This window comes from Mycetomoellerius zeteki, unplaced genomic scaffold (genome assembly GCF_001594055.1).
Source record: "Mycetomoellerius zeteki isolate Tzet28-1 unplaced genomic scaffold, Tzet1.0 scaffold583, whole genome shotgun sequence".
NCBI lineage: Eukaryota > Metazoa > Arthropoda > Insecta > Hymenoptera > Formicidae > Mycetomoellerius > Mycetomoellerius zeteki.
In genome coordinates, this window is record NW_017257592.1 from 134,531 (window position 1) to 150,890 (window position 16,360).

Genomic DNA, 16,360 nt, shown 5'->3' on the forward strand with positions numbered 1-16,360 from the left:
TAAGTAAAATATTTAAAAAATTAAATATCTAGATATGTGTCTATAAAGATCTATTAATTTCAACAGATTTTTCATGTATTCTAAGAAAATATCATCGGGAAGTAAAAAATTTGCAGCCTTTAAGTAAATAGCCGTTCTAGGCATCGAAAGATCAGGAAAATGTAACTTGTATAACGCATCACATACTTTCTTACCTTGTAATATCTTTCTCCTTTTTTTCTTTCTCTCTTTCTGCGTGTTTGTCGTGAGAGACGATGTGCAAAGGCGACACACATATGCGACTTTTGGCGCGTTCTGGTTTCATGGCCTCCCTCCACTTGTTGAGATAGAGATGTAGCCAATCGAGTTCGCGTAGGCGGTGCGGCGATGTCTGAGGGCGGCCGTGTTCGACCAACGAGCGCGCGAATCTGTGATGTAGTTGGGACTTTGGGAGTTGGGTCCGTGTACCGGAGGATTGCACTGATTTCCTTCTGCCAATTTTGTGGTAAGTCAGTCGCCTTAGTCCTTTCCACGAGTGAAGGTGCACGTGATTCCAAAAATTTGTCTTGAGCATTTCCGCGTTACCTTCGGGGATCGACAATTAAAAAGGGAATAAAACGTCGATCCTCCGGAAATGTTTCTTCAAGATATGAACAATCCTCCAGTGCCCCTACAACTGCAACTGCTAGGATCGCCAATCTTGACGCAGCACCCATCAATCGTTCTACGGAACTTCGGTAAGTACTCTTGTTCTTAAGAACTTTCAATCTGTCTTATAAAATCAACCATAATATGATGAGAGACCGGTGAAGGTTAACGGTTTGTGTTTACGATTTAGGATTTTGAATTTTCAACACAATTAGCTGAGATTACATTTGTCACACGACAAATTTTTCAAGCGTATTAATTGGCTCCAAAACAGAGCTTCCTGTTTTCCTGAATCTCTCTATCCTATAGCCAATCAACAAGCTTGAAAAATTTATTGTACGACAAAAAACGGACAAATGAAATAGCACGCTTAGACGGTACATATATGACATTTCAATATAATTCTAATTTTATAATAATACCGATCTAAAGTAATATGTACATACAAGGAAATTAAATTATAAAATATAAAAGTGAGTTAAGTGTGACAAATAATCGTAAAAAGATATAATTTTTCTGTGATATAATTGGCAATCAACTATAATCTCTCATTCGATTAAGTCTTTCATCTTCACTTTTTTCTCATTTTTTTCTTCAAAATTAATTGTTTACATTAATTGAATTATTTTATCATCGAAAAAATTAAATTGTTTTTATCGAAAATTCTTAGCACGACAATCAAGTTATAATTATTAAGTTGGCATTTTTAGAAATTTTTTAAGAGTTCAAATAAATTGTTAGAAATATATTGATATAATACGTAAAAATATCTAAGATATAATTTACAATTGAGGGGATGAGCAGAATAAAGGCCTAATTACAATCTTGATTTTAATAAAAATTAAAATAACTTGTTACTTTTTTATTATACCACAAATGGGAACAGTATTAAATGTATATTTATATAATGTCTTTGAGAAGTTATTTGTTATAATATTTCTTTATTATAATCAATATTTTCATTTTATTATAATCAAAAACAAGTTATTTGCAATTTAAAAAATGTACTTAGTCCCTTTTTCCGAATATTGATCATAATATTGTAAGAATCGACAGAAAGAAAAGACTATGAACTACAAAAACGTTTTTTATTTTCGCATTCTTCTAGAAGAAATACAAAATGAATATGAAATACATTTTACTGTTACTTGTACAAAATAAATTGAAATAATGTTCAATTATCATCTGTGAGTTTTCGTAAGATTTTTTAACATAAATATGTTGTAATGAAGACACATTATTGTCGTACCATTCAGTCTCTGGTTAAAATCTCATTAATAATTTTAAATCATTTAAACATAGATTATATCATTTTCACCACCACAAGACAATCGAAACACGTTCATATTTAAATAATGTAAGCAACATCAATTCCTTGTTTATTTACGCTAATCTCGGGAAAAAGGGCCTAAGTAGAATTGTGTCTTTATTCCGCCAATTCCTTCAATTGTAAATTGAAACCTCCCACTCAATTCAATCTTTTATCTTCACTTTTTCTTCATTTTTTCTTCACAAAATTAAATTGTTATTGTTTATCGCAATTATTATTTATTTATTTTTAATTTAAAAATCCTTAGCAAGATAATTAAGTTATAAATTTTCAAGAAAGGGATATATTTTACGGAGAAAATAATTTTCATACAGTTCTAATATAGTGATAGTTGATGTGTCTCATGACCAATGCGAATTTTGCCTGTGAAAATCTGAGACCAGCATCCCCATTTGCGGTGTTCCTAAAAGAGAAAGGTCGCTCTCAATTGATTTGCACTATAATGAGGAGACGGTGTTCTTCTCGGTCACCCTATATCGATGTCGATCGCCAAATATCCCACGTAATGCGACACACATTGGGCACTGCGAGCGCCTCGATTATTCCGAAAGATGAAAGGATACCGACCTTCGGTCAGGCAAATAATCGTTATCTACCTACTATGAGTGGCTTTTTACTGCGGTTTACGGGTGCCGGGATAATCGTGTCCATGCCTAATGCTACAAGTGCGGTGGTCGACGACGGCGCTGTAAAGGGTAGCCCCTGCTGCTCCGCTATTTATGTTACCTCACCCACGCTAATTTTTTCCTATTCACCCTCATTGTTAGACAGCGTCGTTTTTTCAGAAGAAATACTGTCTGCGTGCTATTGGCAATTCGTATCGCGTAAGATAGTGGCGAGCGGTCATCATTATATTAAATTGAATTCTCTTAGTCTTAATATTTGCAGTATATTATTGTTCCCCTTTCTCTCCTTTTTCTGGACATTTTCCAACAAAAATATTTGGACATTACACATATGACAATAAATCATTATATATATTCTTATTGTTTGTTAAACACACACGGATAAAGTATAATTTATTGTGTTAGATTAATATTACATTTATCCATATTTTGTTTTACGATAAACTTTTCAAGCCTAGGATAGAGAGATTCTCGGATTTTTCTGTCTTGCAATCAATCAACAAACTTGAAATCTTTGTCATACGACACATGAAATATTAGGCTTGGACTATGGGAGCTTCCAACAACACAGTGATCATTTTATCTTTATATAACATTATACAACGAACAACAAGGATGTAATGATTCATGTGTTACATTGTGTCATCTGTGTCTCTTGTTGAAAAACTCTCTGTGTCTCTCTCTCTCTTATTATTAGAAAACGTTCTTTGTTTGAAGGTTTTAGTTTAGATTACACTAAGTGTGTTACATGACTTATCGATTAGGAAATTAAAAAAATGTTTTTATTTTATCTCATTGTTTATATTATCTATAATACATATATACATATATTTTTTCTATATTATTAATAATATTAGATGTATTCATTTATTTATAATATACATATATATTTCTTTGAGTTACCATGATATATACATTAATTTTTTTCATATATTATCTACACACACACTATAATATTTTATTATTATACATATCATACTATTTTTAATATATATCTTGTTATCCTATCCATCGTAGTCTAATAATTCGTATAAAAAAAATGAGTTCTTATAAAATACTGCCTATGGGCGTTTTCTAGCATTTTATCTTTCTTTAACGTTGTTGAACAACAAGGATGTAATGATTCACTTTGTTACATTGTATCCTTACTGGAAAACTCCCTAAGTGAGTTGGCATCTTGGTTTTGGAAGGTGATATTTTCATAATTAACGTTTAATTTGTCATTATTGCATTGCAAAAATATTCGCGATTTGGTAATAAATGGCATTTGTCTTTTGACGCTGAATAATCTTCAGGTGTGACGCGTTGATAACGCCGCATTTTGTACATTCTTTTTTTTTATTAATTAACTAATTGATTATGCTGTTAATTTGCAGATGAGAGGATGAGTTCAAACGGATGGTTATATCAACCAAACCCTCCATTGTTACATGGTGTCACTGCGGAATTAACTAATCGGAATCTTTGGCAACAATTTCACAAGTACAACACGGAAATGATAATAACGAAGTCTGGTCGGTAAGTGCCTCATTTTGTTGCTATTTCTTTCTTTTTCAAAGTAGATAAATGTCAAAGTTATACTATTTTTTATACTATTTCTTATATTTTTTATATTATTTGTAAGTTTTTCGCTAAAAATAAATAAGATAACAATTAAAAAATAGTTCCAACTTAAATGTCGCAAATTAAATCAAACGATAAAATAACACGATAACAAATCTATCGCGGCGCGAAATAATAATCTCTCAAATTCTGATTCCCTTAATCCACGGGGGTGGGGGAGGGGGGTAAAACACAGAAAACTCGAAATTTGATATAATAGATCTGGATAATAAATCGTCAACAAAATCATAATTGGAGGTATGAAAATTTAGTCATAATAACAATTATTCACGTTTCCGCGCGCGTTTATATGACGCATCGGAGTGGCGTGGAGCCGTGGCGCTTGGAGACAAGCAAGACGAGATACTTTCTTTCAGACCTCTTCTTCTCTCGGCGCCCGTGAGAAGTGCACTGAAGAGATGCCGGTCACTCCCCCACTGTCTGCAACCGGAAGCCCAGTCAGGCGCCACGCTGACGCTCTCGAAGCCATCGCGTTGCGATACCCTTACGAAACAATGGATTCCGCAAAAAAAAAAAAACAATACGAGAGCACTATCCCTTATCGCCGATTTACGGTGGCCAAGGACATGAGGGAATACGGTCTAAAATTCTTTCCTAGTAAAACTTGTATAGAATACCAGATCTTGAGATTGGAAAAAGACGTTTGTTGCGTACTTTTCATTCCAAGAGAAAGTTATTTTCTTTTTGAAAACTTTTACGCAAAGAATTTATATTTTTACATAGTCATCGAGCCTTGTCTCTCTATACTATAGGGTAAACTCGGGTATTATGGCCATACGGAAAAGATGGCCATAGGCTATAATTTCTCCAATAATTGATAAATAGTGCATTTTTATAGTCATTCTTAAAGATAATCAATATTTACAGTAGTTCATGTGAGTACACTATTCAAAATAACAATATTATAAATATTATCTAATATTTTTTCTTTCGACTATCTGCAAAGTTTTGCACGTGTCTGCTAAAAACTGTTATAATGTCGAATAAATTACAGTTAAGCTGCCATAATCAACATTACATACACAATAAAGGTACATAAATTGCAATATGCGACCTATAATTAATACTTTTATTTTCATTATTTATTTATAAATACTATAGCTATATTTCCGTTATAGTTAGGGTAAGATGGCTCACTTTTTTCGTGGTAAGTTGGCCAATGCAATCTGACGTAATCGACATCTGTCGAATAAAGATTGCGTTAGTATAGATGTTATCAGCGCTTTCATCTAATGTACGATAAAGACAGAACAATAAATAAGGCGCATGAACACCCAAAACTTAACCTCAGCATCGTTCTGTAAGACAAAAGTCGACTGCAGCTTATCACAGCTCGTGATATTAACTTTAAATAATTATTGTGAATAATGTGCAATAAAAGTAAGTATTAGGATTTTCCTCTTTGATTTTATTATAATTGCAATAAATATCGCGACATTCGTGAGCGTTGTGAGGTTAGAATCTTGTCGTTTAATTGCCCGACGTGGCATGAAGCGTATGAAGTATTTTATTCTTTATATTTCGGTGAATAACAAGGACAAATAAGGATACGTTTTCATTGAGCGCGTCACGCGTCGCGATTATGAGCTCACAATGGAAAAAGTAGATTGGATTCAATGCATCCGTTGCAAACGGTGGCTACATGAAACATGTACATCATTTGTTGATGTTTGTCAAATGTGTGGCAAAAACTAAGCAATAAATTTGCAAACATTGTTTTTTTTAAATTATAGAATTTGTTTGGTTTTCTAACAAAATAAATTTAATCTTTGTTTGATTTTTTAACACAAAATATATATGGTCAACTATCCCATAATATCATGGCCATCTTTTCCCTAAAAATCAGATAAGATGGCCAATGCATACTTTGTAATATAGTATTTTGATAAAATTAAAGTTCTGTTAAGTATTTTCTCTTTAAGTTCGGTAGTATTTGTTACTTTAAGCTTCAGTGAAAGTAATATCCCAAACATTGTTAAAAAGTAACAAGAATAAATATATGTTTTTTGCATTTTAAAAAACTATGGCTATCATACCCGAGTTTACCCTACCTACCTACCTAAAGTTTTTTTTAGCTGACGTATGGTAACCATCAATCGTTTTTAATGAGCTATCGAATTATTTTCCATTATAATATAGCATTTATATTAATTGATATTTAGTCTCAATCTTCTCCTTTCTGTCGCTTCCAAAATTTTTATCTGTGATCTGATGCAAATTCCTGTAATTTTCTTAATATGCAGCGTGCACGATAGCATCGTTTTCTTAACTAGACAGACGGACAGATTGGGACGTTCCGAAGTGACGACAACGCGATTAGTCTCGCAGGAGGTGTTTGTCGCACAAGGTGATGCACCACAACACATGCCTTTACGACGTGCCTTTACCGTTCATCTCGATCAATAGACGTTATAACAGTTAGAAATGCATTTTTCGTCTTTTAAAAACGAAAAACTCGTCATTTCAACGTATTATAATATAGTCGCAGAAAGACGTCGTTTTGTCGCATCCCGTTTCTTATCGATCGAAGCTTTCGCCGGAAACTATCGAACAATTTCTTCTCAGATTAGGGACTCGGGGCGGTAAATAGTCGTGATAAAACGTACGTGGAATTTTGCGTGGTTTTAAGTAGATAATGCGAACGGGCGTGATATCACGCACCATGCTTTCATGTTATATCGGCATCGCGTGGGCGTGAAAACCGGAAGGACGGAAGGAAGGAAGGAAGAGCGATCACGGAGAGATTGGTAGCCGCTTATGGACATTCATAACTCAGAAGCTATTCATGTTTAACGATTAGTCACACACGACTTTCAAACCGCAAAGCGCTGACATTTGCGAAAATTATTCGATTACTTTTCCGTCGACACGTGGCGCAATGTAATATAAGTAAATAACATCGAATGTTTTCCGAATTATACATATCTAGTTATATGTTAGGAATAGATTTTTGGAAAAATATATTGTAGAAATTTCTTCTATAATAAAAATATCATTGACACTAACGGATTTTACAATATACGAAGTTGATTTTTTTAGAATTAAAAATCATTTATTTACATTCTATAGTTTATTTAGTTTATGATATTTGAGTATATATGTATAATTTATTTATAATATAGAGTATTTTTTAACGTTTTTGCATTTTATTTTTTAAATACTTTTTTAAACTTACGCAATTTTTTTTTATTTTCTTGCACATCTGTTTCCAATAAAAATGATCGTTGCATGTTATTTCGGGGAATCGCATTTTCTGAAAAATCGCATTTCCTGGCGTTTCTTTTGCGGAAGACAGTGTACTTTTGTAAGGCTATACGTGAATATCTCATTACGTGACTTTGGACCACCTAAAGTCTCTGCTGGTCGACGCAAGATGACCATCGATTGTGATTTTAACGAGCTGACGGATCACAAGCGGATGATCGGCGCTCTAGGAACAAAAAAAATGTTGAGGCATATGTTTATTTTCCACCAGGAGGGCTAGTCGCGTACAATAGCGACGAAGGTGTCCGTTCGTACGTGTCTTTTCCGGCGTGTCGTTATTCGTACAGTTCATCACGTGCTTACCACGTGCTTCTTTTCTCTTTCTCTCTCGCACTAGGGTTACGGTCCACTTGATATTACAAATATTTCGAAGCATTTTCTGATTAGTCAATTAGTAAAATTCTTTCTTCCGATTGATCAATTAAAAGTTTCGAAGCATTTAGACCGCACCCTATATCTTGCGAACTTCACAATCACACAATTTATATTCTGCAGCACGATATTTGTCCGCATAAACAGCTTTCGCACTTTGAAATATATATCAACTTCTTTCGCCTTTAAGTATCATTTTGACTTCCGTGCGACCCAGTCTATTTTTGTTGACCCTTTGTTATACTCAACAATGAATACGATAATGATGAAGTAGACCGAAAAGTGTGTAATAAAAGTGGCAATTGACAGGTAGATATTTTTTGACCGTGCGAAAACTGATTAAAGAAAATCCGTTGAAAATAAATGATATATTTCGGACAATGGGTTTCTTTGAAGGAGTTTCTTTGGTTTCGATTTAAAAAAAACTATTCTATTGTGTGTGTGTATATTCCTTGAACCTTTCTCAGAACTCTTTTTCAATTGACAAAAGCAGTCTCTCTTTCTTCCAAGAAATTATTTCAAATTGTCATAAACTAAAAAAATATAAAAATTGTTCATTGTTCATTGAAGAAAAAATAAACAATTCTTTTTAAAACATTATAAAAGATTTATAATCCTCGAACCTTTTTCAAAAATCTTTTTCAAGAAACACAATTTAACTTTCTTCTAAAAAAATTTAAAATTGTCATAAATTAAAGAAACATTAAGAATTGTAGATTGTATAGAAAAAGTAGAAGTTTTTTTATAAGTGACATGAAAACCTGTGTCATTTTTATTAACCTTTTTCAGAAATCTTTCTTATGTAATTTAAGAAAAGAATGTCTTTTATGCCTTTCCTTCTTTTAGGAAATTATTTTAAATTGTCATCACAATTAAACCCCATACAGTACCCAACTTCAAAAGACGTTTATAGAACATTTTAAGAATGTACAAGACATTCTTAGAACGTTCATATTCGTTCTATTAATGTTGTGTGCTGTCTAGGACAAACATTAAAAATTATTGATTGTTCATTGAAGAAAAAATAGGTCTTAAAAAAATAACCTGGATTCAGATAAACTTTAAAACAAGAAATATTTTTAAAAAGTGATAAATAATAAATTCAATGAAATATGAAAAATCGAGAAATGAAAATACACCACGGTTTTGATCGAGCCAGACTTTCATCGTTACCTTGAAGATATATGTATGTATGTACGTAGACATGTGTTTACTGTTTTTACGTATTTATTGTTTTTATTACATGTCGGGGATACATATCGGAGGTATGTTGAACAGACGCGTGTACTTCTCATACGAGGAGATATGAATAGTCCACGCGACTTTCGAGTGGCTCTTAATAATCAGCGGAATGAAACGCGGGTCAGAGCTCGTGCCACCGAGACACGGCGTTATATCACATTATTACAGACGTTATCTCGTTGCCGCGTAATCGTAAGAGGCTCCTTAAACCAGATGCGTCTGTCGCACGAGCACCCGATAGGCTATAGCCGACCCGTCGCGCTGCAGTGATACTATTATAAAGTCACTCTGAGTAATACGAACAATGAACGACCTTTACGTTGGAATCGTGAAGTTGCCCCACCTCCCTCCTCGATACTTCAAATGGTATTTTCACTGCTTTAATTCTCTAGAACTCTTCAGGGGGCAACCAGAACTCTACTTATTTTTCCTAAATTTTAAAAAAGTGAGGCTAGCTTCACAGAGACATATCAACGTTTTTTATTCACTAAAAGGATCAAACGAATTACTATGAAAATAAAGAGAGTGATAAGAAACTAAATATTTTATCAGAATATAATATTGAAAAAATAAAAAAATTTCAGAATTTGATCTCTTACACAAGAGATATAAATCTATTAATCTAATTATAAAGTGGAAATAGAGTCAATAATTGGTATTTCTATAAGTATGAAATTTTCTCGGCTTTAGACGGCTTTAGACGGCTTTAGACAATAAAATTACAATCGTATTCAACAATTTAAAAACTATAAGATTACATGTATTTTATTTTGTTGCGCTTTTTAGACAAAAATTGGCTTATTTATCATTCTTTTATTTATCATTCTTTTCATTCAGCCGTGGTTATATTATTGTAATAAAATCTTGAATAATAATAATAATAATAATAATGAGAGAGAAAAGAATTATTTAACGTAAAAGACGAGATTTTGGATCATGCCACAATAATAATCAAGAGAACGAATCTCTTATAACGGTGCATTTTAAGAGAATAAGGAAAAATAATATGATTGCTATGTTCGATAATTTATAACGACATACAGGAATTTTTTTGCTACGTTATTGAAAAATCCTGGATTCACTATCTTTTAAAGAAAAGTCTCGAAGCTTGCCATTTCATACCTGCTAATGTATGGACAATGACAAAAATAGGCGGAGATCAGGCTTGCAAAGGCCACATCCTTTGTTAGTCTGCCGACCTGATACGAAGGCAAACGCGAAATGTGAGGTAGAGGAAAACCGCAATTAGGCAAGCAAACGGGACTGTGACTCGATTTGACCTACCGTAGAAATATTTGCGCAGCCGGAAAAACTAGTTGACGAGGGTGAGAGTATGGAAGTCCTGCGTAGTAATAGGAGCGGACTTAACACCGCGTCGTCCTCTCGGCGACGCCCACTCGTCGCCAGCACGTTAATGACTAATGAAACCTTCGAAGGTCTTTGTTCTTCGAGAGAGTACGAATACTACCTGCATGAAATGAGACCTTTTTTTTTCAATAACGTCAAAAGTCTTCGAGGTAAAAGTTATCTACAAAATGGCTATGTGTCATTTCCATCACGATCTTTATGTCATTGGTAGATAACAGTTTACAGCTAAAAATGAAACCTGGCAAGGTGTCTCTTACAGATTTTTGAATTCTGAAAATGACGTTGTAAACCAAATTTTATTAGCAAGTCAGAATTAAGAAAAAATTAAATTTTATACATTAAAAATGGTTTATGGCTTCTCTGTAATTTTGAATTTTTTTATGAACAAAGGTAACATTATATTGAATTCTGATTAGGAAAGTTATAAATATATTATTCATCTACTTTAAAATGCATTTTTTTTGTATTTTAATCTTCCGTCATAGCCGACCAAGTTGGACTTTGAAGGTAGTCGATATTCTGATTATAAATTCTGATAGATAAATTTAAATCTATAAAAAAATAAGTAAAATATAATCCAACTTGTGACAATAAAAACTTGTTGTTAAAGCTTTCACAAAATATGCAATTTTTTAATATTTTTATACAGATTTAATGCAGATTTTTATATTGTGGTAAAATAAAAATCTGCATTAAAGCTCAAAGGTTGCTAATGGAAAGTGTAAAATTCCATATACCTAGTAGAGGATTAATATCTTACTTTTCAACTATGATATACATTTGAAAGATTTAAATATAGAATTTTACTAATAGCAAAAAATTTTTTATTAACGATAAAATTTCCGCCCATTATTACGCTAAAGTTTATGATTATCGATACATACCTAAGTATATTATAGTGTTTTTTTTAATAATGGATTTTAATAAATATACAACAAAAATATATATAAATATAATATAACAAATATACATGATTATTAATAATCATATTAACTTGAACTAGGAGAATGTTCACTAATTCGTGAGATCATACATGAATAGCTAGTAATTCTCAGCTGTTATTTTCTTTATTTTCGTATTGTGGGAAGGGAAGAAAAGTTGCAGGGATTAAATTACGGTGCGGATCTAGTGATTGTAATGCTGCGTTTTAAAGACTGATCTGCAACAATTCTATAGACAACGGTCGATTTTCATTTCAAACGCATTTCGTAGCTAAAGAAAAATATTATCTTCTTTTTTTAATTTCCTTATTATCTATAAAAAGAAGAAATATTACGAAGAATTCTCTCCTAATGAGGAATTATATTATTTTCGTTATATTTTTACAAAAAAAACTTTGTGGTTTAGGGAAATTTTGAAATTTGAAGCTCATTCAATTGACTCAATTATTGTCATCTAATATAAATAGTTTATGAGATATTTCTTTTATCTTTTACAGACGTATGTTCCCGTCCGTTCAAATAAACATAGACGGTTTGCAAAAGCGTGAAATTTATCATGTTTTCTTGGAGATAGCACCGGCCTCCAATCAAAGACACAAGTACTGCGGATACGAGAACGAGAATAAGAATGGCAATGTGGGTGGCTGGAGCTTCGCGGGACCGGCAGATCCGCAGTATCCCTTAAACCGTAGGCTTTATCAACATCCCGACAGTCCCGCGACTGGCGACCACTGGATGGATAATTCGATCAACTTTATTAAATTAAAACTTACAAACAACGTCAATGATAAGAGTAACGTAAGTAATATACGCTGACTTAGTTATTGTATTTATAGTAATTAGTAATTATATATATATATATATAAACAGTTCATAAAAAAGCTACCATATGAAGTAACGATCATTATTTATTAATTTGATTAAAAATAATGTTTTATATGAAATACATTGTTTAATGGGATTCGTCGAATAGATATATTTAGATTTGTTATGTCTTTAATTTTTCTAATATATCAAAGTAATCTTTGTCTTTTTAAATCTTTTTTTAAATCGTTTTTTAATTAAGCATACAATTTATTTTGAAACGAATTTATTAACTTAAAATATTGATCTTTCAAGATCATTCAAGGTCATTTACAATCGTTTGAAATCTTTTTTTTTATCAATGAACTTTAAAATCTTCTGGACGACGTTCGCCACCACCGAAGTATGGATTCTGGCATAATAGAGCTCCTCAGAATAACCGCCGAGTTTGAAAAACACTCAACATGTTTTTGGTCGTTGAATAGGAAGAAATAAGACATTCTATCCTTTTCATCAAGACTTCTGGATTTGACATCTGTAGATTTTCCTTTCTTGTGAAGATTTTATAAAAGATAAAATACATTGACAAAAATCCATCATTTTTGATAATACAAAGATCCGAATCACGAATGTCTGCCTAATTACGAAAACAATTTCCTCTTTTTACCCCACAACTGGGAAATATATTGTTGAATGTTTTTCAAACTCAAAGATCATTTTAAGAAGGAGCATCATCGTGTTATCGCACTAATATTCTGGTGACGAGTGAAACATTTTTCAGATTATTTTGAAATTTATTAATAAAAAAATAAGATTTTAAACAATCATAATTGACCTTGAAAAATATCAAACTAAGATCGATCTCATCACGAAATAAATTACACACCTATCTAAAAAAGGATACTATTCTACTTAAAAAAACGAAGATTATTTTAGTATGTCAGAAAATTTAAAACATAAAAGATTTAAATGCATCCATTCGAAAAGTCCCACCAAATGCAATATATTTTATATAAAACGTTTTTTGATAAAATCAATAAGTAATGAGTTATTTCAGATGACAGTTTTGTTGAATCATCCTGTATACACTAAATTTGAAAGAAGCTACGAAAACATAAGTTTAATTATAAGTTTGAATTTTATATACAATAGTATATAAAAGAACAAAGAATAAAATAAATTATTTGTTAATTAAAAGAAAATATGCATTTTGCATACATATATACAAAATATATACATTTTTAATTAACAAATAACTTATTTTACTTTTTTAATAAACATTAGGTATATATTGTAACGCAGATAATTATTTAGTTAGTAATTAAACTCGCTATACGGTTATAACATCTCGTAAAACGGTATACGAAAGATAATAGAGAAATACGTGTTACAAACGAAGGATAAGACAATCCCTTAGAGGAAATAGAAAGAGAAAAATTTAGTGGCTTTCGCTCATTTATCTGGTTCTTCAATGTTTTGACAGCTTTAAAATGTTTTTAAAAATTCTCACTCTCCACTCTCATCTCCGCTGTCTCGTGTTATGTTTCTTCTCCCATTTGTAATGCATGGAGAAATACCGTTGTCTCGTTTATCTAATTCAATTTCGATTCGTTTTATTTTAATCATTAATTCAATTATGCCCGTTTCCACCAATGTAGATTAAAGTTAATCTTCACCAGTGTTTTCCATTATCTAGATAAAATTATCTAGATAATTATGTAGATGAAGAAATGGCTTTATCTTATCTTTATCTACATTATTAAGAATATAGATTATCTTTATCTCTTATCTTAGATAAAATCTTTTCCAAATTAACTAAGATTGTAGAAGAGTATTGTAAAAAAATTTCTATATAACCTCTAGTAGTAGTAATGATGAGAATTTTTTTACGGTATAATAGATAAAACTGGAATTAGTATGACATCTGCAGTCATAGTTCAAAGCGACATTGAAGTACTTTCATATTTAGAAGATAAATCTAAGGAATTAGATATTCTTAATTTGTATTCATACAAATCAAACAAATTTTTTTTAAATATGACACATCATTGCCATTGTCAGCACCAGTAGAGCGCCTTTTTATTTGTGAACAACTAATATTAATTCCACGTAGAAACCGTTTGTTAGACGAAATGTACATAAAACTTTTATTCGTAAAAAATAAAGATTAATGAAAATATAAATACATTTTTTGTATCCTAATATCAATTTCTTCACTTCCAGATAAGTTATGGATACCCTTATCCAGGAGGTATCTCCATTATATTCTGGGAGATATCTCTTGGATAAAGTTATCTAGAGGTGAAGAAATTGGGCATAAATCGTTTTACTGCCTAATAGTTAGTTAAAAACGAAATTATCTTAAAAATTATCTAGATAAAAATTTCTAATTATCTTAAAAATTATCTAGATAAAAATATCTAAGATACATTTTTGTGTGATTTATCTTATCTATATCTAAATAATTTTTAATTATCTAAGCGCAACACTGGTCTTCACATCTATATATATAGGTGGAAAATGGGCATTAATAGTTACTCATAGCTACAATATTTCCTGTTTCCTTTTTACTTTTTCCTTCTCTCTATTTTCTCCTATTTTCTATATCTTTATAGATAATGACTAGATAATAAATAATAGACAGAAAAGTGATATAGTAATCTATATCTCTTATGGGATAACTGTGATATAAGAACATATACTTATAATTTAGTTTTCCTTATCTCTCTCTCTCTCTTTCTTCGCTCTGATAAACAAGTTTTAATTTATCATTAAAAAATATATAGCTATATGTATTGATTTGATATATGTAAGAATATTTTCGAAGATTTCTGATATTTTTATGGATATTCTGGCTATTTTCTCACGAAATTCGCTCGAAAGCGAAAGCGTCTTGTGGTTGAGGATTAAAGAAATTTCTGAGAAAAAAAAGATCGGCGATGCATTTTCCGGGATAAACTTAAGCTACTCAAGACGGTGCGGCACATCGACGGCCGATCCAGCGTCTATGAGGAACGCAGATTAACACGCTCCACAACACCCTGTAATCGATATACCTCCCTTTCTCTCTGGAGCTGAACGAGAGTGAGTTTGTTTATGAGCCGACGGAGTTCCTAGCTGCCGCCATCGCTGTTGGTGTTAAGGACGCCGTTTTACGGTTCTCTTCTGCCTTTGTCGACGGCAAAAAGGACCCGCAGAAGAGCGCGGCGGCACTTTTGCCCCTCGTTATTGTCCATTAGTGCCGATTCATGCATGAAAAGCGTCACGATAATCCATAAAGGTCCGCGGCTAGACAGCGGCGACAAACAAGAGATTCGCATTGTTGCGCGTTTATCAATTTCGTCACCTTTCCCTTCAACTAGGAAACGAGCGAGATCAGATCTGGTTTAAGAAGATCTATTTAATCTCTGTAATCTAATCTAAAGCATCTAATCAGAAGAGATTATGAAGGCAATCAGAAAAGATTATGAAGAATTATTAGAAAAGTGATTACGTTCGAATGTAAAAAAAAAACAGTCAAGATTTTTTATTATAATAGCCATTTTGAATTGCAGAATTTTAGCAAAAATTTTTCATTAATCTCTGCTTTAGCATGGGAGTTAACGAAACTTTTCTTCTTAGCCCATTTCAAATAGAATTCATTTTATATCCCTCGAAAATTAAAAAAATAATTAAGAAATTAATATTCTCGTTAAATATTCAGCAAACAAAGATCTGACAGAGATCAAACAGAATTTTTTATCTAAAATATATTAATTATACAATCAGAAGAAAATAGATGAAGTTAAGTTTCTTTAATATATGTATAAAACTTATTGTAGTCTTATCTTCTTTTAACAATGTTTGTTATGCCTATTTTGATATAATGAAACTTTATGTAAAATATAAATATTCCGCTTGAAATTGACTATAATGACTACCAGATCGCGTTGAAGTGATGCATCTTGCTCTAGATTCATACGAGAGATTCTCGGTGGCGCGGAGACATGTGATTCTGAGAAGGTTGCAGGGCTTAGTCTGGTTTTCGGGAATCGCGTCTGTGTCTACCGTCGGCCTCTTTAGTGAGGCGCCAACTTATCTCGAAAAAGCGGCGCCCCTTTTACCCGGTTCCTCAAACTAATTACGAATTTAATAAAATTCCCGGCGCTCCATCCCACTCTTTC

At 32.1% G+C, this 16,360-nt stretch overlaps 1 protein-coding gene across 1 annotated transcript in view; it reads left to right on the forward strand.

Moving 5' to 3' along the window:
* Window positions 1-529: 529 nt before the first annotated feature.
* The window catches only part of LOC108728180 (T-box transcription factor TBX2), a 17,620-nt gene continuing 1,789 nt past the window's right edge, over window positions 530-16,360 (forward strand). Inside the window, exons 1-3 of the mRNA XM_018456603.1 lie at window positions 530-716; window positions 3,960-4,101; window positions 11,891-12,191. Coding sequence (XP_018312105.1) covers window positions 614-716; window positions 3,960-4,101; window positions 11,891-12,191 — 546 coding nt within the window. The 5' untranslated portion in view covers window positions 530-613. The remainder of the gene's footprint in view (window positions 717-3,959; window positions 4,102-11,890; window positions 12,192-16,360) is intronic.